Raw genomic sequence first — 24350 nt, forward strand, 5'->3', positions numbered from 1 at the left:
AAAAAAAAAAAAAAGGGTTTTGACAAACGCATTCTATAAGATCTAAGCCCCTAGCAAGAGGCAAAACATTATACCACCCTACTGAGTTCTCTGGTGCCCCTTCCCAGTCCCCATGACCACCAGCTTAGCGGCAAACACCATTCTGGGCTTTTTTTCTAGCACTAAGAAGTGTTGCTTGTTTTAGAATTCATATAAATGAAATCCTATTGTGTTCTGTTAGGTAAAGCTTCTTTCCTGCTCAGCCTAATTGTGAAATTCACCCATGTTCTTTTTTTCCATAGTTTGTTCCTTTTTACTGTGGAGTAGTATTCCACTGTTTGGACATACCAGTTTGTTGACCTAGTCTCCTGATGGCTGTTTCCAGTTTGGAGCTATTATGAATATTCTTGTACAAGTATTTTTTGTGAATATGTTTTCATTTCTCTTAGGTAAACACCTAGGAGTAGAACTGCTGGGTCATGGGATAGGAGTATATTTACTTTTATAAAAAACTACCAGAATTTTATCCAAAGTGGATATACCATGTATTATTGTTAACAGTGGTTACCCTGGAAAGCTGAAGAGGACAGTGGACTTACTAATTATTCACATCTGTACTGTAAAAATTCAAACAATAATGTTAACTTTCATTATGTGAAAAGAACAAAGCCAAGAGTGTACATCTTATTTAAGACCAGTTTAGGGACTCCCGGGTGGCTCAGTGGTTTAGCACCTGCCTTCGGCCCAGAGCCTGATCCTGGAGACCCGGGATCAAGTCCCACGTCAGGCTCCCTGCATGGAGCCTGCTTCTCCCTATGTCTCTGCCTCTCTGTGTCCCTCATGAATAAATAAAATCTTAAAACAAACAAACAAACAAAAACCAGACCAGTTTAGATTTCTTGAGTCAGCCTACACGGACACTAACTTCTTTTCTAAAGAGGTCAGCAAACCACAGTAGCAGTTTTTGTAAATAAAATACTCTGAAATATAGCTAGGTCCCTTAGTTTACAAATTCCTAGTGCCACTTTCAAGCTATAATACCTGAGTTGAGTAGTTACAACAGATACCAGATGACTAGCAAAGTCTAAAGGATTATCTGGTCCTTAAAGAAAAAGCTCACCGCCTGTTGTCCTGAAGTGTTTATATAGACTTTTTTTTTTTTCCATTTCAAAGTGACATTTAGAAACTATCTTATACAACTTTTCTCCTACAGAAGAAACTAAAACTAAGAGACTTTAAAAATGAGTTATCTAAGCTTAGCTGATGTGTGGAATGAGAAATCAGGTCTATATTCTGAGTGAGTCCTTGTCTGGTCATCTCAGGATATTGGTATACTTCTAAAAGTCATGCAGTAAAAGAAATATATATATATGCCCACAGGCTCATTTATACTATGGTACCCTCTCTGGAAACTTCAAAATGAATTAGTTTAGTGGGGCAGAATCATGGTAAGGTAAGGGGAATTATGCCTTTACATACAAGTATCTCCACAGGGTGGGGGTGACTGGGTGATGGGCACTAAGGGGGGCACTTGATGGGATGAGCACTGGGTGTTATTCTATATGTTGGCAAATTGAACACCAATAAAAAATAAATTTATGTTAAAAAAAAAAAGTATCTCCACAAATAAGACTTTCACAGTGTGAAACTATACTAACCCACAATACTCTCACCTTTAGCCCAAGGAATAGGTGAATCACAAGCTGAAACTGATTAAATGACAATTTGTCCATCCAAAAAAAAAAAAAGAAAGAAAAAAGGTGCTCTTACTATATGTTAGATACTACAGGGATATGCAAATGTAAATCCTGATTTGTGAGAACATCTAGTTAGTAGGAGCACTGTACATAAACAACAATTCAGGATACAATGTTTCAAATGTTATAGGAAATAAATGTGGTATTATTTTCACCTGGGCGTATCAGAGAATGCTTAGGACAGCTGACACTCAAAGGTAGGTCTCTAAAGTAGGGAAGAATTTATGATGTAGGGATGAAGGACATGGGGGAGGGAATGAGCAGAGCATTCCAAATACACCCATTTTGGCTATGACATGTGGTATATGGGGAGTAAGGTGGGAAATGACAGGTTATAAGATTGGAAACTTAGTTCTAAATCAATATATATAATAAGCCTGGAATGCCAGCTGTTTGGAATTTAAGCCATCTGAAAGCAGTGGGAATCCAAACATAATTTTGGGTATGAGAAGTAGCATGATCAAAGCTGTAGCCCTAAAAATAACCTGAAAGAAGTGAAGTTACACCACTTTAGGTCACGATGATTCCAAATGATTCCCTGGATCTTTCTGGGGATGCCTCAGGCGTTAAGAGTTCACTTTCCCCAAAGTGAACAACACTACAACTTTTTTTGTAAACAGTAGGTAAAAACTGGAAAGCCAGTGGTCTTGGAACAACTATGGAAAAGTTATAAAAGCTCTTCATCCGGTGCTTTAAGTTTTTAATCAGAGAATTTTTAAGAAAAGGCACTACCAGACCCTGATACAGTGGGTCCAGGGCTGATGGGAGTTTAAGAACTAGGAAAATTTGAAACAGGTGGTGTAAGTATTGTTAAGCTATGAAAAGTGAACACCCTGAACTCCTTCTGAACGTGGGTTTTCAAAAGATAATGGGGTGGGGGGAGCAAGGAAGGAGTAGGGCAGAGAAAATTAATTCCTGATTAACCACAGTAGAGGCAAGCAATGAGGGTGTGGGGGTCACAGATTTAAGAGATGTTACGGAAGTAGAACTGGGAAGACAGAAAAGATAGTGACCTCTGTTTTCAAAAACTGCTAATATAGGAGCAACTCAGAACTTCAGTAGAGGAAGGGGAGAAAACTGTTTGCCATAATATAATATATACTTTATATATATATATATATATAAGGTAGTTTAGTAACAGAGCTGGTCAAGACATTGAAGCCTTTCCCTCTTAAGTTCATGGGATATTCAGGAAGCAACTAAATCTGAGATAGGTGTTAACCAAGAAGTAAAATGAGTGATCTTTGCAATTGTTTTATGAGATTGCCAGGAAGAAGATGAGAAAAAAAGGCCAAAGACAGCACCTGGGAAATACACATTTAGGAAATGAGACAAGGAAAAACAGACAAGGAATCAGGAAAAAAAATTATTAGAGAGGTTTTGGACGAAGAGTGGTAGTAGTAAGGGTACACAAAGGGCCACTATTTATAGGCCAGAACCTGCCAAAGTGCCTTATGCCTTGGACAAGGGTCAGCCCCAAAATCATACCTTATGATGGCATTGACAAAATACTAAGTAAAAGTTACAAATAAGAGGCAGTCTACAACCAACTCAGTTATAAAGTTTGAACAGATATGTGGGAGGCTAAGTTAGAGAATCCTTTTCAGAAACAATATTAGTAAAGCACCCTGCAGGGCAGAGAATGACACTGTTAAAAAATGCCCATTAAATTTCAAAGAGGTTAAAAAATAAAACAAACCTTTAAGCAGGTCTCATAAGAGCAGTATAAGAAGCTGAACAGAGCAATAAAGCAGAAAGCAGGAGACCTGGATAATAATCCTGTTTCTGTTAACCTAATCAGATGCACCACTTAGGCATGCCACAAACTCAGCTGAATCTCCAAAGAGAAAGTTAAGTGGAAGCTTCCTCTTAACACTGAATTTCCATGAAACTCAGAGTGCTATTAAAAAACGGGGTAGGATGCCCAAATATTGGGGAACCCTTACACTATGATATGCCAATACCATCAAAGACATTTTAATGTTGCAAAAAGACTAATTACATGGACACATTTCATTAATAGTGCTCATTCATTCTACCTATTATTACCTTCCTAAGTACTGAGCAACAGGCTCAGAGAGAATCAGAGAATCAAAGCTGAGTTAATAAGAAACTTATATACTACTACAAAAAAAATCATTAAATGCTATAAAAAAAAAACTATTATGGGATACACAGGAGCACTTGACACAGTCTAAAGGCAAAGAAGGGTTCAAAGATACTTATCAGAGATCAGATATATTTATCAGAGCTGACATCTGAGTACCTAAGCCAAGGTGAAGGAAAGACTCAGAAGAAATAGGCCCAGAAGGGGTAGAGAATGGTAGAAGAGATGACAATGGAGATTTACATGAAGAGGTGTGTGAAACACTTCACAGTTCTATGAAACATCCAATTGAAGATCTCTGTCAGACTATATTAACACTAATATTAATATAAAAAGCCATAACAACTATAGACACAGATCTGGGAGTCTCAGCATAGAGAAAATAACTAAAGACACCAGAACACATACATTCTAGCAGGAAGTATGGACAGTCCCCATAGAGGTGATGGAGAGGGCCAAGGTTATCCCCAACACAAAACCGTTCCCCTTTAAGTGATAAAATTAGGTTATCTAACTGTAGATTTAAAAATTTTATTTATACATTAAAAAAAAATTGATACACAAAAAGGAAATAAGACTACTGAAATGTTGGGATGCCTGAGTGGCCCAGTGGTTGAGCATCTGCCTTTAGCTCAGGGCATGATCTCAGGGTCCCGGGATCAAGTCCTGCATCAGGCTCCCCACCATCAGGCTCTTCTCAGGGAGCCTGCTTCTCCCTCTGCTTGTGTCTCTGTGTCTCTCACGAATAAATAAAATCTTAAAAAAAAAACTATTATGATGTTAATAGTGGTTATGCTAAGTGGTTAAAGATTACAAATAATTTTACTTCAAAATCAATGCAATGAATGTATAATTAGAAAATAATAACTTTATCTTTCAGAGTTAAATTTTTTTTTTCCGGGGTGCCTCGTAGCTCCGGTCAAGCAGTTGTTTTTGGCTCAGGTCACAATTCCAGGGTCCTGGGATGGAGCCGGGCATTGGCATCCCTACTCAGTGGGGAGTGTTTCTCCTGCTCCCTTCCTCACTTGCTCTCTTCCCCGACTCATGCTCTCTCTCTCAAATAAATAAAATCTTTTAAAAAAATAATAAATTATTTTAAAAATATATTAAAAATGTCTTTTTTCCTCCTTAATTAAACATGACCAATCATGGCAATATTGCTACTAAAGATAGGCAGGTTTTCAAACTCTTTTAATACAACTAATTTAATTCTACAGATATAAATCAGAAAGTCAATTTCAAAGAATCAAAATATTTTGAGGGTAGAGGAAGGTTGCTTTTTAACAAAAGTAAAGCACATACTACCATAATGAAAACATCTAGAACATAACACACAAACTTACCCCGTCCCCTCCCTTCCACTACCAGTCCAGGAAGTGCTGTCTCCTGCTGGGTGATGGCTCAGTATGCCTCTGCTGCTGGCGCTGCCACACCCACCACTGACCTTCATTTATAGCCTGCACACAGGGTAAGGCAAGTCCTGTTACTTTCCCAACAGTGCACATTTTTGTAAAGTTTCTTTAATGTCACACTCCACAGGACAAAGAACATCATCTTACAAAACTATGTGATACTGGGAAAATAAACACACTTGCCTTCTCCCCTACAGTCAAACACCCAAGATGGGATGGAGTCTGATCTCCAAGGCAGAGCATTTACTGAGGCATGACCCAGAATGGGAGCAGGTGACTGAGAAAATGGCACTTCATGGATCTATAATAAAAGAAAAGGTACGTGAACAAAATGTAGGTGTTAACAGTTTTGGTCCAGAATCCTGACTATGCTGGGAAATCAGCAACTCCAGTATTAGGTCAATATAAATATAAAGCATCTATTGGCAGGTAGCCTTAAGATAATGATCTCCAAAGAAGCCCACAGCAGATGTCATTAAATGACATCAAGTCATAGCATAGTTAAAAAACAAAACAAAACAGGGATGCCTGGGTGGCTCAGCAGTTGAGCATCTGCCTTTGGCCAAGGGTGTGATTCTGGAGTCCTGGGATCGAGTCCCACATCAGGCTCCCTGCATGGAGCCTGCTTCTCCCTCTGCCTGTGCCTCTGCCTCTCTTTCTGTGTCTCTCATGAATAAATAAATAAAATCTTTAAAACAAAACAAAAACCACTCTGGCCTTGGAGGTAGTCTAAAGGCCAAGGATTCTATTGTTGAGTACATCTGGACAAATCAGACCTATGAGTTCAATTTTCTCATCTATGAAACGAGAGCACAAGGCTAGATTAGTGGCTTTCAAACTTTTTTTGACTGTGAGCCACAATAAGAAACACATTTTGTATTAGGGTAACTGTATATGCAAAATACAGAAAAGCTCATGGAAAATGTTTCCTTAGAATAAACAAATTAAAAAAAAAAAGAATAAACAAATTAGGTAGAATAAAATGGTATTTTTGTTATTCTATTTCATTATTCTTAAAAATGTTAATTGCAACACATGGTCCATCACTTACAGTATAAATAGCAGATGATCCTTAAGCTTTCATTTTAATTGTATTTAACACATTTAGGTTTAATATTTGCAGCATAAGCCACAAGATTGTAAATTTTCTTTGTTCTGTGTTTTCATGCACAGCAACTACTTACTCCTGATGTGTCCTTACTGTTCAGCCTAAGAAACCAACTCTAAGTACACTTTGATCACCTACATAGTGTACTTTACTGTAGAAGATGGTTGTGAAAATCAAATGAGGTGACTTTATGTATGTGAGCATTTTGAAATTGCGCAACATACAAGAAGCTACTGAAAAGCTTTTATATAGGGGTCCATGGCTGGCTCAGTGGGTACAGTGTACATGCAACTCATGATCTTGGGGTTGTGGGTTCAAGGCCCATGCTGGGTATAGATTACTTAAAAAGATAAAATCTTAAAAAAACAAATCTTTTACATAGTCCTTTCAAATAAGGCAATGTGGTGTAACCTGCAGTATTTTCACTTTATCCCAAGTGTACATGATAAAACTGCTTTTTAAATGTGTGCTTTTAGGGGCACCTGGGTGGCTCAGTTAAACATCCAACTGTTGATTTTGGCTCAGGTCATGATCTCAGGGTGGTGGGATCTAGTCCTGCATCCAGGCTCCACTCTGGGCATGGAGCCTGCTTTAGATTCTCTCTCTCTCTCCCCCTCTACTCCTAAAAAAAAAAAAGTATATGTTTTTAATATAATCCCATGCACTAGTGAGGAACTTCAGATTAAATGGAACTAATGTACTGAAGACTTGAATGTAAAAATAAAATTAGGAAACATCTTAAATGAATGTCTTTATAAAATCCTTAGGGTAGAGAAGGCTTTTTTTCCTACATACCAGGAGACACAGCAACTTTATCAAGGTCAAAATAATAATAATAATAATCTCCCTCATTCAAATTCAAAAGCAACTAGAAAAAAATTGCAAATGAGTTTCAAAAAACCCCAAAACAAAACAAAACAAAAACTGCAATACACTTCCAAAATGTAAAGAGTACACGTATTAATGCACAACCTAGAAATTCCACTAGTAGAAACATATCTCAAGAAATAAATTTGCAAAAACGTATGCTCAAGGCTGAAGGGACTAGGAGGAGAGAGCAGTACATAAAGTATGTACTGGTTAAAAAAAAAATCAGGGAAGGGCGGGGGGTGGGAGTGAATGGGTGATGGGCACTGGGGGTTATTCTGTATGTTAGTAAATTGAACACCAATAAAAAATAAATTTAAAAAAAATCAGGAGTTACTCATATTTCCCTGGGTATCTCCCATGCATACATAAGCTATATATCTTTAATAATAAACACATTGTTTTAAAAAATTACAGTAGTACATGGAACCATAAAACAGACCATTAGCCAGCCATTAAAAATGACGATATAGATCTATTTATTAAAATGGAAGGTACCCACAACATCGGGGCACCTAGGTGGCTCAGTCGGCTGAGCCATCGACTTAGTTTTGGCTCAGGTCAAGATCTCAAGAGTCTTGGGGTCGAGCCCCCAGGTTCAGGCACTCAATGGGGGTGTCTGCTTGAAAGATTCTCTCTCCTTCTGCCCCTCCTCCAGCTCTCTAAAATAAATCTGAAAAAAACAAAAACAAAACAACCCCACAACAAACACTATACAGCAACACTTATTGTATGATCTCTTTTCATAAAGAATAAATAAAAACTAACATTATACCCTTCTAAGTCTCTCCAGATATACACCGAAATATTAATAGTGGGTATCTCTGTAATGAGGAAATCAGGCAATGCCTTTCTGAGAATTAGAAAATACCCCCTTCTCCAGGCAGACTCCCCACACTTGAGGGCACACAGCCTGGAGGGCAGAGTATGGACTTCAGCCTCTACACACCTTGCCCGTACATATCCTTGGAGCAATGCCCTTGATGTTGGGCTGGGGTTATGGATAATTTATGCCGTTTCACACTGGTTTACTACTATTCCAATAAACTCAGAAATGTACTATTTGTTGATAAGAATAACATTTATCTTCAATTTTGCAAAAAAGGTCTTGCCTCAATCCTTCTGAAATAAATCCCAACTTCACTTGTAGTACCGTAGCCCTTATATAAGGCCTACACTTTGGTATCTTGTGCATATTTACTTAAGTGCATATACTCAATAAAAATCTCAACCTCGACATCATATAAACACAAAGGTTAGATAAGAAGCACTATCTGCAGTAAGAAATGTCATTCCAACAAAAAAATCAAGGTACTGATTACTGGAAATAAGGCACACTAAGTTAGGTAGTCTACAAAAATCCCTCTCCACCACTCAAAAATTCCTTCAGCAAAAAGGTAGCACATTCTAGAAGCTATAACTTGACCATCCCCCCCACCCCATTTAACTCCAGATGCAAGATTTATTTCCTCTTCACATTAGTGGATTCCCAAAAGGCAGCTATCTAAATACAAATCCTGAGTGTGTGTTAGGCAAGGCATCTGTAAAATAATAAAACCGCTGGACTAGGATTAAAGGACAACTGGGTTCTTTTCTTGGCTCTCCGGAATATGTAATTTTACACAAAGCAAAATCACAACCTCTCTAGATCTCATTTTTCCTCATCTCTAAACCGGGGGTGGTGGGGGGTGGTGGTGGTGGGGGGGTGGTGTGTGTGCTAGAAAACCTCCAAGGCCCCTTTCAGTGAGTGACTTTATTTATTTATTTTTAAAGATTTGTTTGTTTATTCATTCATGAGACACACAGAAAGAGAGAGAGAGACACACACACACACAGAGGCAGAGACACAGGCAGAGGGAGAAGCAGGCTCCATGCAGGGAGCCCGACGTGGGACTCGATCTCGGGTCTCCAGGATCACGCCCCGGGGCCGAAGGCGGCGCCAAACCGCTGAGCCACCCGGGCTGCCCCTCAGCTAGCGACTTTAAGTCGACTTTCCATTCCAGAGGAGCCGATTTCAGTCAGTAGCAACAGTTTATTTTCTGAGTCATACCTAATTTACTCTCTTCATGCTTCTCTTTAATAAAATGTCGTGCCCAAATAGTTCTCCCACTCTAGAAATTTATTCTCACTGAAGGGGGCGGGGGGAGGTCAAGACCCACTAACAAAGTGTTCTTCAAAAGGCGCGCACACACACACACACACAAAGTCCTCATCCAGACATTAATACAATTTTCCTGAAGAAAAAAAAGAGAGAGAGAGAGAGAGAGAGAGAGAGAGAGAGGCACCCTAAAGCAGTACTACATTGGCGGATAGTTAAGTATTTCTTTTAAAACAAAAGAACTCCTACACAGAAAAACCAACATACACAACAACCATCACGTGTTTTGAAGGCACAAAAATTGTGCCACTCGGGATTCACTCCCCCCCCCCCAAAGCCGCCTATTTGCTGGGAAGAAAACGTCTGTAAAGCAAGAAGGAATTAGGCAGGAACCAACCTTTCCTTAAGGGTCTCTTCACGGTCCAAATTCAAGCGCATTTTCGCGTGCCCGGCGCTCGGTGAGGACTGGCCGCGGCACACTCGTGCGACCCACACACCTACGCTCCCTCGCACTCTTCCGACAGGGGCGGCAGCGTGGACGAGTCCCAAGAGAGCGGAGAGAGTGGAAATTTCCTCTCCCCGGCGTGAGGCAGGGTCGGCCTCCCGGAGCCTCCCCGAGCGCCGCCGCCGCCGCCGCCGCCGCCGCCTGGGCCTGCCCCGGACCGCGCGCTCCGTACAAAGGGAGGCCCGGCCGCCCGGCCCCGTACGCTCGGGCCCGGCTGCGCGCAGGGAGGCCGCGGCAGCACGTGCGCCGCGCTCCGGGCCGCGAGGAAGGGACCGGCGCGGCCGGGCGGGGGCCGCCTGCGGGCCGGGCTGCGTCGGCAGCGAGCGGCGGCCCGGCCGCCTCGCTAGGAATGAATGGGGCCGCGCGGCCCGCCCTCCGCCGCCGCCCCTCCGGCTGCCCCTCGGGCCCCGCGCGCGCCCAGCCGCCCCCCGCCCCTCCCCTCCCGCCCCGGCCCCGCCCGGCCGCCGCCCGCTCACCCCAGCTCTTGGCGGTGCGCCCCAGGAACTCTCCGGTGGTCGGGTTGTAGATGAAGAGCTTCCACTCGGCGAGGCTCTGGTTGAAGGACTTCTTCTCCTTCTTCGTCATGGTGTGTGCGCGGACGGCGAGGGGAGCGGCGGCCGCGGGGGCGGAGGCGGAGGCGGCGGCGGCGGCGGCGAGGAGCGCGGAGGCGCGTCCCGGCTCAGGCGGCGGCAAGCGGACGGCCGAGGACACCTCCTCGCTGCGGTGCGCACTCGAGCCGACTGCGCCGCGCGAGCCCGGCGGCCGCTCGGGCCGCGGGAGCCTGACGTCTCCGCGCGCCGCAGCCAATCCGCGCGCCGCTCGGCCCGCGCCGCCGTCGCCGCCGCCACTGCCTCCCGCCCGCCGCCCGGCGCGGCCCGTTTCGGCGAGGAAGCTCCGCCCCCCGCGCCGCGGCCCCGCCCCCCGCGCCGCGGCCCCGCCCCCTCGCGCCTCGCGCCCCGCCCCCCCGCCCGGCTCGGGGGACGGCCGGGGAGGGGGTGCCGCCCGGGGGGTGCCGCCCGGGGTCCCAGTGCCCTGGTCCCGGGAAGCAGAAACCGCACATGGCAACTTCAAAAAAAAAAAAAAATGACGAGGGCTCAGTACGGAAATGTATGATGACAAACCGAAGGTGGGCGTCCCTGACCCGCAGGTTCCTCGGGAGGCGGAGGGGGAGGAGGAGGAGGAGTCGGGAGATGCTGTGGGCCACCCGGCCGGGAGAACGCGGAAACCACTGCGGCGGCCCGAGCCGTCCCGGCGGAGCAGGGGACTTGAGCACGCTGTCCCCGGGCCCCCGCCCCGCCCCGCCCCCGCCCCGGGCTCTGTGACGGGACCGGGAGGCTGCGGGGCCCCGTGGAGCCCACCCCCCGCTGCTCGCACAAGTGTCCTTACTTGGCCCTTTTCAGGGATTGAACCGGGAGCCGCAGGTCGATGGAAAGAAATGTCATCCTAAGGCTTGTCGGTGTTCAGTGAACAGAGCATGACTTTCTCCAGATTCGGTTGAATTTATCAAGGAAATCGATAGACGGTGCTTTCCTGAGCGTCCCGTGCACTCTTTAAGACCTGCTTATTTCTGAGGCCGGGTCTGCAGGAAAATCAGTTCTTGGTGGAGTGTGGATCCCTACATGAAGTTCCCGGCTTCTCCTGGTCGCCGGAGCCGCGGATGCTCCCCGAGGTCGGAGCTGAGCGTGCAGTCCACGTCTGTCTACACTAGGTGGAGCTGAGGAGTTCAGTGCCCGGCGACTGGCCACCGAATGGAAAAATAGTTTGGGCAGAAGGTGCTGGTTTTTTTTTTTTTTTTTTTTTTTAGAAATAAATGGGGCGCTGCTTCTGTTTCATTGGGAAAGAAAAAAAAATTATGGAGGAGGAAGTGTAGCGCACTTATTTTTTGGAGTCATTGCATTATAACCCGTCTGGAAGGTTAAACACACACAGCCTGCAAATGCTGCAAGGGAGTAGTGGATAAAGACATTCTGGCGTCTCTCACGGTTCCTCACTTTGCTTATTGGAGCAAGGAATTATGGATTACGTCTCCCGTAAATGGAAAAGAGATAGAAGAAGAATATATTCCTGTAAAGCCATTCCCACAAGCCCTGCCTTTACGAAAGCTGCTTTCGTCTCATTAAAAATCTAACTACAAATCAGCTAAAATACTAGTAGGGTTGATGACAGCCTTTTCAGTGTAGATAAGAGGTTAAGATATACAGTGTGATTAAAGTAAAATAGAAAACCCATCTGCTTCATTTATCTTGTGTGTCTGTGTGTGCTCTTAGCGAGCACGCTTTGAAAAACAGTTAACGCGGTACACACAAAGAAAACGTGGTAAAGAGGAACATTTTGAAAACAGTGCCTCAAAGATTGAGTGTTGTCAAGAGATTTGTGATCTGCATGTTTTTAGTGGTCCTCAAGATGGCTTTCGGATGTCATGCTTTGTGGTTTTCCAAATAAATATTTAAATACAAATATAATTCAGCAAGTGGTTTGAAAACCCATGCCTAGTTTAGGATTGTAACTGATCCAACAGATCTCAGTGTGGGGAAAAGGTGACATTCTACTCCAAAATACAGGCACTATGTGTTTCTCTGATATATGATAACTTGAGCATTACTCCGAAGAGAAAATTCTGACTGTACTGGAGATGGGAGGGGATAGGAGACTACCAAGTTTGAGCAGATGAAATACCATCTTTAATCACAACTTTATTCCTTATAAGTTTATTTTACCTAAGTTTCCTTTTAAAAGAGAAGTTCTTTTGCCAGGATACCCACTTAAATTTGAATTTCAGATAGACGATGGATAATTTTTTAATAGAGGTATATTCCGTGCAATATTTGGGATATACTTAGACTAAAAAATTATTCTTATCTACCTGAAATTCAAATTTACTTGGATATCCTGTATCTTTATTTGGTAAATCTCAGTACCCTACCTGTAGAGGATACCTATGAATCCCACAGGAATAATAATGATCGTTTATACGTATTTAAGTCCGTAGGCCCTATACCACTTGCTTAGTGTGATGTGTTTCTTAATCTACAAATATCCTAACAGGGAGATAATTGCTTCCCTAACTTTATAAAAGAGGAAACTGAGGTTTAGAGAAATTATGTAACTTCACCATGGTCAGAAAGCTACCAGACTTTATATTGATTCAAATCCCTGTCTTTCCTCCAACTACCCAGTACTGGCTCCCAGGGAATGATGGCAGAGCTCTGGGGACACTTCACAAAGCTGAATGAGGTGGAATGAGAGAAAATGAAACAGTTGTGGGGCACTTGGTTGAGTGTTCTCTCCAGTCAGCAGAATCCACTTTCTGGCTTCTATGGGCACAAATAAGATATTTTGGCTTTTAATTTGCTAACACTCTTAGTTTATTCCTGAATTTTAGAATCGTGTACAGAAAAATATAGTTCTTATAAGCAGCATCACATTTATAATTTGGTGTTTTGTGGTGTTCTGACTGACGTGACTATGATACGAAATCATAAAGGCCATTATTTGTCCCTAAAGGGTATTAAGATTTATTTTAAAAATAGTCCTTCCTTATAACAGCGGCTACAATTGTGTTGGCATTTTATTGTATGTGAGAAACCCGGTCATGAACACATACTTCTCTTTACAGAAAATGTCCTTGTCCACACATTGGTTTTCATATTGAATGCGTTCACTAATCCTTTAACAAACAATAGTTCTACACCCTTTGCAGATTAAAGGGCAGACACCTGCATTATTAATCATCTTAAATTAAATGAACCAGGGTTTTTGTAAAGTGTGACATAGTATACGGCATAGAAAGTGCTCTGTTAAATGGTCTGGGTTTTTATCATTTTTAATACTGTCATTCACTGTATTAGGTAACATATGAAAAAGTGTGTGATATGATCTAATGGTATAATTTATTAAAAATAAATTCAAATGACCAACTCAATGTGAAATATTTAATAATTTGGTTATAAAAACTTACAGGTATAGGTGAAACAAAAGGCAGAATGTTGATATTTATTGAAGTTGGGTGACAAGTCCATGGAGTTCATCATATTTTGTCTACTTTGTGCAACATCAAAATTTTTCATAATACAATTTGTTTTTTATTTTTAAGATTTTATTTGAAAGAGAGAATATGAGGTGGGGAACAGAGGGAAATGGACAAATAGGCTCCCCACTCAGCAGGGAGCTCAATGTGGGACTTGATCCCAGGACCTGGGATCATGACTTGAGCTGAAGGCAGACACTTAACCGACTAAGCCACCCAGGTTCTCCAAGAACTTGTTTTTTTTAATTGGGCAAAGGTTAGGCAATTTTCCTGATATACATTTTTCTGGTTCACTTAGTTGAAAAATAACAAAAGAAGGAATAGTTTTAATAGAGGAACCTGGGGGCTTAGTCGGTTAAGCGTCTGCCTTCTGCTCAGGTTGTGATCCCGGGGTCCTGGGGTGTAGTCTTGTGTTGGGCTCCCTGCTCAGTAGGGGAGTCTGCTTGTCTCTCTTGCTCTGTCCCCCGCTCATGCTCTCTCTCAAATAAATATATATATTTTTAAATCAACAGAAGAGCTGAAAGAAAAGATCAGTGGAATCTCCTAAAGTGTAAAGAGAAAAGGCAGAAGGGAAGAAATATTTTTAAAAGCCAAAAAACAGGGATCCCTGGGTGGCGCAGCGGTTTGGCGCCTGCCTTTGGCCCAGGGCGCGATCCTGGAGACCCGGGATCGAATCCCACATCAGGCTCCCAGTGCATGGAGCCTGCTTCTCCCTCTGCCTATGTCTCTGCCTCTCTCTCTCTGTCTCTCTGTGACTATCATAAATAAATAAAAAAAAATTAAAAAAAAAAAGCCAAAAAACAAAACAAAACAAAAAAATAAAATAATAAAATAAAAGCCAAAAAACGACATAAGGTCATCAATCCAGGAGAGATAATAGCCAATTAATAGTTCCAGAAGTAGACAAGAAAACTTGAGAGAAAAGATAATGAGGGCAATAATACAAGAACATTTTTTAGAGCTAAGATAGGAATCTTCAGATTAAAAGGTTTACCAAGTGCCACACAAAAGAAAATAAATACATACTTTATAAGCTTGTGATTTTATAATGCATTAAATACTAAGAGAAGATTCTAAAAGCTTCCAGAGAACAAGCAACAGGTCAACTACAACAGAACATGAATTTAATTGTCTTTTCATCAACGATGCTCAGTGCCAGAAGACAGACACTGCTTTCAGAGTTCTGAGGATCTGAGTATCATACCTACGTAAGCTATCACTCAGCTGTAAGGATAAAATGAAGACATGTTGAGGCATATAAGAACTCAGAAAGCTCACCTCTCAAAAATTCTTTCTGAAAAAATTAAGGATAAAACAGTGAAAAGAAAAAGGAATCCAAGAATAAGAAAAACTTGAGATCCAAGAAACACTAATCCCTAACTCAATGAAAGGAAGGCCTAGAATGATTGCTGCGCAGCAGGCCAAGAGAGCAACTGATATTGAACTGAAGAAGAATGTCCTCAGGCGGAAAGTGGATTCCATGCCACAGAGACTAGGATTAAGATCTTGGACAAATTTAGTCATATGGTGGAAGGCATGTGCTTTCTTTGTTAGGAAAAATGGAAAGCGATTAAAACCAAAGAAAACTGCATTCCGAATATAAAGCAAATGAAAGTGTGTTATTATTTGGCGCTTCTAATGGAGTATTTGAAAACGTAATTATATAATCCTGATGTTTGAAGCACCCCTCCTAGTAGTATGGGCTAGTAATATAAATTTGCCTTTTCTATCTAACTGGTGCATTTTGTTCTATCGTGAATACTATTTACATAAGCAAAATACTATAATTATAGTTTTTTGACTTTCCACACTTAGTATCAACTGAATGGCCATTCACAGAACAAAATGCAAATATTATAAACTCTAACAATATGAAAGTAATAGTGGAATTGACAGAAGTCAAGAGGTCTTTGGAGAAGAGAGAGTTAAAGGAAGAATGTTGAAGGGAAATTTAGATGTGTTCTTTCTCTTACATAATAAATAATAAGGTAAGAGATGTTAAGAGTTGGTTTCTGCCTGTGGACACCACCAAGTAAGCATCATTAAAGCCCACCTCCCACAGCTGTCATGTCTAAGTCAGAGTCTCCCAAAGAGTTTGAATAGCTGCAGAAGCTCTTCTTTGGGGGTTTGAGCTTTGAAACAACTGATGAGAGTCTGAGGAGCCATTCTGAGCAATGGGGAATACTCACAGTGGTATGTGTGCTGATGAGAGATTATGCGGTATTGAGAGATTCAAACACTAAGCGTTCCAGAAGCTTTGGGATATACCACTATGGGGGAAGTGGAGGCAATCATGAATGGAAAGCCACACAAGGTGGATGGAATTGCTGTGGAACTGAAGAGGCCTATCTCAAAAGAATCTTCTCAAAGACCTGGTGCCCACTTAACTCTGAGAAAGATTTTTGTTGGTGGCATTAAAGAAGACGCCGAAGAACATCATCTAAGAGATTATTTTGAACAGTATGGGAAAATTGAAATGATTGATGACTATGACTCTGTGGATAAGATTATCATTCAAAAATACAATACTGTGAATGGCCATGACTCTGAAGTAAGGAAAGCCCTATCTAAACAAGAAATGGCTAGTGCTTCATCGAGCCAAAGAGGTCCAAGTGGTTGTGGAAACTTTGGTGGTGGTCATGGAAGTGGTTTTGGTGGGAATGACAACTTTGGTCACAGAGGAAACTTCACTGGTGAGGTGGCTTTTGTGGCAGTGGAGGTGGTGGTGAATGTGGTGGCAGTGAGGAGGGCTATAATGGATTTGGTAATGACGGAAGCATTTCGGAGGTGACGGAAGGTATAATAGTTTTGGGAGTTACAACAATAAATCTTCAAATTTTGGACCCATGAAAGGAGGAAATTTTGGAAGCAGAAGCTCCAGCCCCTAGGGTGGTGGAGGCCAATACTTTGCCAAACAGTGAAAGGTGGCTATGGCGGTTCCAGCAACAACAGTAGCTATGACAGTGGCAGGTTTTCATGACTGCCAGGAAACAAAGCTTAGTGGGAGAGGAGAGCCAGAGAAGTGACAAGGAAGCTACAGGTTACAACAGATTTGTAAACTCAGCCAAGCAGAGGACCTTGTTTTAGACAAAGACATGTTTTAGACAATATTTGTGTATGAACAAAAAATTCAAGGAGTGTATTTGTGATTAATTGTATAACAGGTTATTTTAGTTTCTGTTCTATGGAAAGTGTAAAGCATCCCCAACAGAAGGTTTACTAATAGATTTTTTTTTTTTTTTTTTTTTTTTGCGCCCATGATGTTGATTGCTAAATATAATAGCCTGGTCATGACATGGAGTAAATGTGTGTGTAAAAAAGGAAAAAAAAAAAAAAAAGAATGAGATGTTAAGAGTCTAAAAGTTAAAAGATGGGGCAGCCCTGGTGGCTCAGCAGTTTAGCACTGCCTTGGGTCCAGGGTGTGATCCTGGAGACCCAGGATTGAGTCCTATGTCGGGCTCCCTGCATGGAGCCTGCTCCTCCCTCTGCCTGTGTCTCTGCCTCTCTCTCTCTCTCTCTCTCTCTCTGTGTGTGTGTCTCTCATGAATAAATAAGTATGTTCTTTAAGGTTGTAAGTATAACCAATAGAAAAAGTAACTACTGAATAGTACTGTGTGTTTTTAGTACTAACATAATACTACAAATAACAAAATATGAAGTGGAGGATGAAGTAGGACATAATATATAAATAGCTCATTTATCATCTTTGCCAGGGAGTTAATAGTGTTTAAAACTGACCAAAAAGAAAAGGTATATAAGCATGTTATTTAAAGCTAAGGAGAGAGTGACTATCTTAATCCATTTGGGCTGCTATAGCCAGATACCATACACTAAGTGTCTCACAAACAACAGAAACTTATTTCTCACAGTTTTGGAGGCTGGAAGTCCAAGACCAGGGTGCCAGCATGGAGAGAAAGTCCTCTTTCAGGTTGCAAACTTCTAGTTATAACCTCACGTGGCCAAGGAGAGAGGGATCCCTCTGAAGCCTCTTTCATGAGGGCATTAATCCCATTCCTGGGCTCTATCCTCATGATCTAATCACCTCCCAAAGGCCCCCACCTCCTAAATACCATCACCTTAGGGGTTAAGATTTGAACATATGGTTGGGGTGGGGGGGGGATATAAACATTCAGACCATAGCAGTGACCAAGTGAAATAAAGTTAGAAAGGATTTAAAGTGATTGCCTAGGGAGTTCAGTGAATATCATGCTTTTCTAGTGGAATGGAGGACAGGATATGTGTAATTTTCTTTTTTTAGTCCTTTACACTTTTTTTTTTTTTTTCTCAATGTACAGGTTGTACTACATTGATAGTTTAAATTAAATGGTTGTGGAACGCCTGGGTGGCTCAGTGGTTAAGCATCTGCCTTTGGCTCAGGGTGTGATCCCAGGTCTGGGGATAAAGCACCCCCAAGCAGGCTCCCCACAGAGAGCCTGCTTCTCCCTTTGCCTGTCTCTGCCTCTCTCTCTGAGTCTTTCATGAATAAAAAAATGAAATCTTTTTTTAAAAAAATTTAATGGTTGTGGGGCTGGGGGACCTGGATGTCTCAGTAGGTTAAGTGTCCGACTTTTGATTTTTGCTCAGATCAGGATCTCAGGATTGTGAGATCCAGCCCCACTTTAAGCTCTGCGTTACTTAAGATTCTCTCTCTCCTTCTCCTTCCGTCCCTACCTCCCCCACAAAAATAAGTAAATTAAATAAATTAAATGGTTGGGAAAAAGCATTTTAGTACAACTGGCTCCTCCCATTACAAACTTTGAGACCCACAATTCCTAACTACAAACTGTTTTTTCCTCTTTAAAGGAAGATACAAGTTCTTCAGTTAGAGGGTAAGAACCAAGACTTTAAATAAACGAGTTATAAGGTATTGGGTGAAACCAAATGAAATTTTGACCTATGAAGATGCAATTTCATATGCTTCAACTTAATAAATGCTCATTTCACTAAAGGAGTAGAAATGAAGCCAAAACCATAATTATGGCCTGTTATACACCATTCGTTTTAGTTTTTTTATATTGATTTTTCTACTTAATTTAACTAAAAAATTTTTTTTAAACCCACAGGACTCTGTCAAAAACACAAAACTAAAAACAAAACAAAACAAAACAAAACAAAACACAAAACTACTTTCAGTCATAGAAAGAAAGAGCTAAGCCATCAGTCTCCAGTGAGTTTTGGTGTACTGTTGTTTCATATGTCCCTTGCAATGCAGCACACTAATTTAATTCAAATTTGAAACTAAAAGGACGTCACATGAAGGCATCTCTTGAGTAGTCAGGCCCCTTGCACATGTGATATGCTGAAGTAATACCTGCACTGAAATTTTTCAATTTCTTTTGTGAAGAGTGCTAACTGAAGAGGATTCAGAAGGAATTTCCTTGTATAAGACCAAAACAGATTTAAGAATAATGTCTCATACCTAATCATTGTTTTACAGCATAACTTGATAGTATCTAAATCTCAAAAGTTAGCCCTCAGACTTTTTTTGTTGCTGTTTATAAAACTCAAATGCTCCTGGCAAGTTTGAGGCATTTGATTACTTAAGGCTCTTTTGGGGCGCCTGAGTGGCTCAGTGGTTGAGCATCTGCCTTTGGCTCAGGTCATGGTCCCAGGGTCCTGGGATCGAGTCCAGCATCAGGCTCCCTATGGGGAGCCTCTGCCTGTGTCTATTTCTCTGTGTGTGTGTCTCTCATGAAAAAATAAATAAAATCTTTTTTTAAAAAAAGACTCTTTTATGAGTATTGTCATTCTATTTGTGACAATTTCTGATTGTTACCATGAAGGACTAAATCCTCCTGAGGATGTGTAGTTTCAAATGATAGTTCTTGACATTATAGTAGGATAATCATATTGCTCATAGACTCCTACATCTCTAGGGAAGATACACTTGAGATCAACTGGTCTAAGCCCACTGTTCGTAGAGGAGAAAACTGTATCTCAGACACAGAGAAATTTATTCTACACAGAAAGTTCATGAGATAGATAAAGTGACCAGAGGGTGTTTAGCTCCTAGTGAGACCATCTTTCTGTTACACTGTGTTGGTTCCTCAATTCAGACACTCACCACCAAAAATATCAGTGTTCAAAAAAAATAAGAAACTAGCTTAAAATGGGCTTTTGTAACCTGGAAAATCATGATTCTCCAGAAACTCTATAAATAAAAAAATGTTGCCCCTCAGAGGTCAGGAATAATTGATGGTAAACAAAATTCTTTCCATATCCTGAAGTCTAGGGCATCCTATGAATAAGGATATGCAGGATTAAAGAATAGTAGGTTCTATCTATCCATACTCCATCTTTATTTGAACAAAGATATCTCATAAATTGTGATCAAGACTCATTTCCCTCTATTCAAATAAGTTGTGGGCTTCTAGTATGTTCACCAGACAACTCCTAGGGAAAAATTGGAGCAATTCAAAACTTGAATCCGATTTTCTAGTTCCAGGATTGTGTTATCTGATAGTATTAATAAATAACTGACTTATTTCAACAATCTCTTTTCCTTTCAGTTTGATGTTTTGTTTTTAGTGGAAAATAATTGTGTCAGAGAAGTGACTATGTTCTTTTAACAGGAACTATCTGTCACAATCCGGCTAAGAGGAACATGAGGGAAAATTTAAATGTCACTTTAAGCAATATCTCAACATTATTTCCTAAGAGACTTGATAATGTCTCCAGGGGCGTGGGAATTCAAGTTCCTTGATTCTAATTATTCTGCTGCAACTGACTCACTCTATGACCATAACTTAATTACTTTTACACAAATTCATTATCTCTAATGCATTGTGTACAAGTATATAACTGCCTTACTGGCAATATTATAAGGAAAGTAGTCTTTTGGTTAAACGATGGTTTGGGAGTTAGGAAATCCCCACAAATACATATTGTGTTTCAACTTCCTGTAAAGCACATAAGTTTATGTTAGTTAATGATCTTTCCATATCAAGACACAGAAAGCAAACTCAGATTGACTTAAACAATAAGGAGAATTTACGGGTGAATATAGCTTAAAGTCCAGAGGTTTACTGACTTCAGGAAAGGTTTGACCCAGGACCCAAATGAAGTAAATAAATCCTGGATTCTTGCTTTCCACTTATTGGTTCCATTACCTTAGGGTTAGTTTCCAGAAGCTATTGGGCCTACAATCTTCCAGGTCCAGTTCTAGCAGAAAAAAGAGCAACCTCCATAGCTTAAATAAAACTCCCAGTCTCATTGGCCCCCTACTGCCCGGACCTGTGACTGTGCTTGTCTTAAACCGACTCTGAAGGCCAGGGAGATGGCCTATGGTGATAGGGTAAAGCCCAAGAAGGTCCACTTTTGACCTGGAGGTGGGGTCAATCCCTCTCAAACACGTGATTCAGAAATTTAAAGTAGTGTTAGGGGGAGGGAAGGGGAGATAAATCCTACAGCCTTCTGTTTAAATGCTTTCAAAAGCTTGCATCTCAATCTAGAGTCATTCTTGCATTCACTGATTCATTCAATGAACATTTTTTCAGGGCTATGTGAGGTCTTGCCTCCATTCTTTTTCACTCCATTTCCAGGCTCCCCTTTAAGAACAAGAGCAAAGTCTAAGAATTGGACCACAGGGTGGGGGCAGGATTATGAGAAACATTAGGAAAACTGGTTTCCCATAACGTCCATATTTTTAGGACTCATTTCTTACATTTTCAGCTTTCTTGGAAAGGAAGAGAAACAGCATCCCACCATTGGCACACTCTCCCCAGGCACATCTTCCAGCTGCACCACTCACAATTTGGAGATTAATAGACTTCTTAAAGCCCATTCACAGGCCCAGGTTAAGAGCCCTTGGGCAAATATGATCATGAAGATATATAGGTGATCCACCTATACACACCATGAAGAAATATAGGTGTATATAAGATTTACAGTGCTGTCATGTTTTGACAGTGAAATTTGAAACAGAGTCTTGCTTTTCTGAAGGTCCAAAGAAAGATAAACACATTCTACTTCTTAGGAGAGATCACCTTTTACCTAAGTAGAGGAGAGAGGTAGATACAGCATATAGTGGTAGTACTTGGCCCCCTAAAGCCACCCAAGTCCTTGGTTCCCAAATGCCACCCTAGTGGAGTTAGATCAGAAAACTTACTCTCGGGATGCCTAGGTGGCTCAGGGGTTGAGTGTCTGCCTTTGGCTAGGGTGTGATCCTGGATCCTGGGATCAAGTCCCACATCGGGCTCTCAGCGGGAAGCCTGCTTCTCCCTTTGCCTATGTCTCTGACTCTCTCTCTCTCTCTGTGTCTCTCATGAATAAATCAATAAACCTTAAAAAAATAAAAGATGTTAAAAAAAAACAACAAGAAAACTTACTCTCTTGAGCACATGGGTTATACAAAATAGGAAGGGACAGGGAGTGTTCATATATTTCAATGTTCCCACTGACTGAGCAGGAAGCAGCAAGAGAGATAACAGATGATTAAGGCCCCTTTCCAGGCTCCCTTTGAGAAAGAAGCCTTTGGGAAAACACATGGCAGTAAATGAGAGACAAATACAACTGAAATGTTTTTAACCATTCTTTGATTGTGCCTGCCCTATTTATAAAACATTCTGAAATAACCAAATGAAGTTGCTACACATCCAGTGTATTATGAAGAGGTGGGGAGACCCTGGCAATTGTACCAAATGTTAAGCACAGTGGCTGTTTTTGTTTGTTTATTTGTTTTAAATTAATCTCACTAGATCTGTGGACCTTGAGGATCCTTTATATTTCCTTTTCGGGGGGGGGGGGTGGGCGGTATAACTGCTTTGGTGTTCAACAAGGATGTTCTGATCCTCCTAGTGTAAACTATGGAACTTGTTCCAGTGCCCTTGCTTGAGGGCAGGCACACCTAATGTACACTTGGAAAATGGGAAGAGGAAATGGAAAAGAGAAGACAAATGGAAAAGTAGAGGAGGACAACAGCAGGCCTTTGATCCAACTTGGCCAAATGGTAGGAAAAAAGATGTACCTTAATTTTTACTAAGGTTTGACTTCATGTCCACAGTAAATATTTTAGTGGAAATCCTTTAGGGGTTATTAAGGGACACAATGGAAGTGCAATAGAAAGGTGGGCTTTTATCTTTAAGACTCCACACTGGCCAGGAGGAAATTGAAATCCAAGCTTTAGTCCCTATCTTGTCTCCACACTCTTCTTTTGCAGGACATTCCCAAGATGTGGCTCTAAGGCATGGATTCTCTCAAGGGGCTAATATCATCAGAGATTAACTTCCTTTTGTGTTCCCCAGATTTACCAATAGAGCTGATCTTCAAATAGTTACTTTGGAAGTTAGGGCAAGGTGCTTACCAGCCAGTCTTTGTAAGAGGGGCTTAATTAGATGATGTCTTTCAGGCACTTTGGACTTCTTGGATGAGCCAGCTTGAATGTGTTTCAATTACCAGAGTTAACTTGGGGCTTGGAAGGGGGTTTCTACACACTAACATAAGACTTGTCTTCACAATTTTTTCCAGATTCTGCTCCTTTGAGACCCAGGAGATAAATGGGTCTTCTTAGAGCAGTAGTTTGTCAGACTTTTCTGACTGCACTTGAGATTGTGAAGAAGTAGTTCATCTGTCTGGTGTAATGAATTTGGCTTGGAGCTTTTGCTAGGCTGCTGACACCTCCACCTCCCATCTCCTGGCTCAGCATTGCCTCCAACTCTAGGAACAATGCTTATGGGCAGGAGGTCTCCAGAGCCCTGGTGGTAAAACTCACTGGCTCAGGATACAGTTGGTCTTGCTCTTTCCTGCCACTGCTTCGACCTTGGTTTCCGGGTTTCTAGTAACCAAGTTATCTGCCTACTTTCTTGTTCATGGTTGACCCTTGCTCTGTTCCTGAGTCCTTAGTAATTGCATTTCCCTCCCAGTTCCTTAGTAAGATCATTGCCCTCTATTTCCTCCAGTGACTGGATTTGTCTGACCCTGAGTCCTAAACTATGCTTGAGTCATCTACATACATCTCAGCCTCCTTGACGTGCAATCACTTACCTAACAAAGGTATGAGAGTGTTAGCATTTTCATTTGGGGCATATCTATCACTTAGCTTTAATTTTATTTTATTTTTAATAAACAGAAAATTTCACATCTGAGCTATTAAACTTATGGAATGACCCAAGTCTCACTGAAAACAACACATTAATTTGCTTACAGTGAATTGTATCAGCTAACAGGAACACAAACAAGATGGGCCATATAAACAGAGAAATCCCCTAACACCTCATGACAAAAGCAGGAAGAAGCTTAAAGATCAATAAAGATGTGGATGAACATTTCAATAAAATGTGAACCTACTGTAATAGCCATTTGGTCAAGAATCCCATTTTAGTTTTTACAAGAAATCAAAAACTTAAGAATTAAACATCATAGACATAACAATTGCCATAATCATCTTGCTGTTTAAAACAGGAGGAGGGATGGGCAGCCCCGGTGGCTCAGCATCTGCCTTTGGCTTGGTGGTGGTCCCAGGGTCCTAAGATCGAGTCCTGCATCAGGCTCCC

The 24350-nt window shown here is 41.4% G+C and overlaps 1 protein-coding gene and 1 long non-coding RNA gene across 3 annotated transcripts in view; one reads left to right on the forward strand and one right to left on the reverse strand.

Moving 5' to 3' along the window:
* ATP1B3 (ATPase Na+/K+ transporting subunit beta 3) overlaps nucleotides 1-10543 on the reverse strand; it is a 43602-nt gene extending 33059 nt beyond the window's left edge. Inside the window, exon 1 of one of the 2 annotated variants that reach the window (XM_077864890.1) lies at nucleotides 10310-10543. In XM_077864890.1, coding sequence (XP_077721016.1) covers nucleotides 10310-10418 — 109 coding nt within the window. In that variant the 5' untranslated portion in view covers nucleotides 10419-10543. The remainder of the gene's footprint in view (nucleotides 1-10309) is intronic. The other variant, XM_077864889.1, reaches the window with a different exon arrangement.
* A 264-nt stretch (nucleotides 10544-10807) lies between these two features.
* LOC144293793 (uncharacterized) lies at nucleotides 10808-13751 on the forward strand. Its single transcript, XR_013361091.1, has 2 exons — nucleotides 10808-10959; nucleotides 11234-13751. It is a non-coding gene; the product is annotated as an uncharacterized LOC144293793 (long non-coding RNA).
* The last annotated feature ends 10599 nt before the right edge of the window (nucleotides 13752-24350 follow it).

Source organism: Canis aureus, chromosome 22 (genome assembly GCF_053574225.1).
Source record: "Canis aureus isolate CA01 chromosome 22, VMU_Caureus_v.1.0, whole genome shotgun sequence".
NCBI lineage: Eukaryota > Metazoa > Chordata > Mammalia > Carnivora > Canidae > Canis > Canis aureus.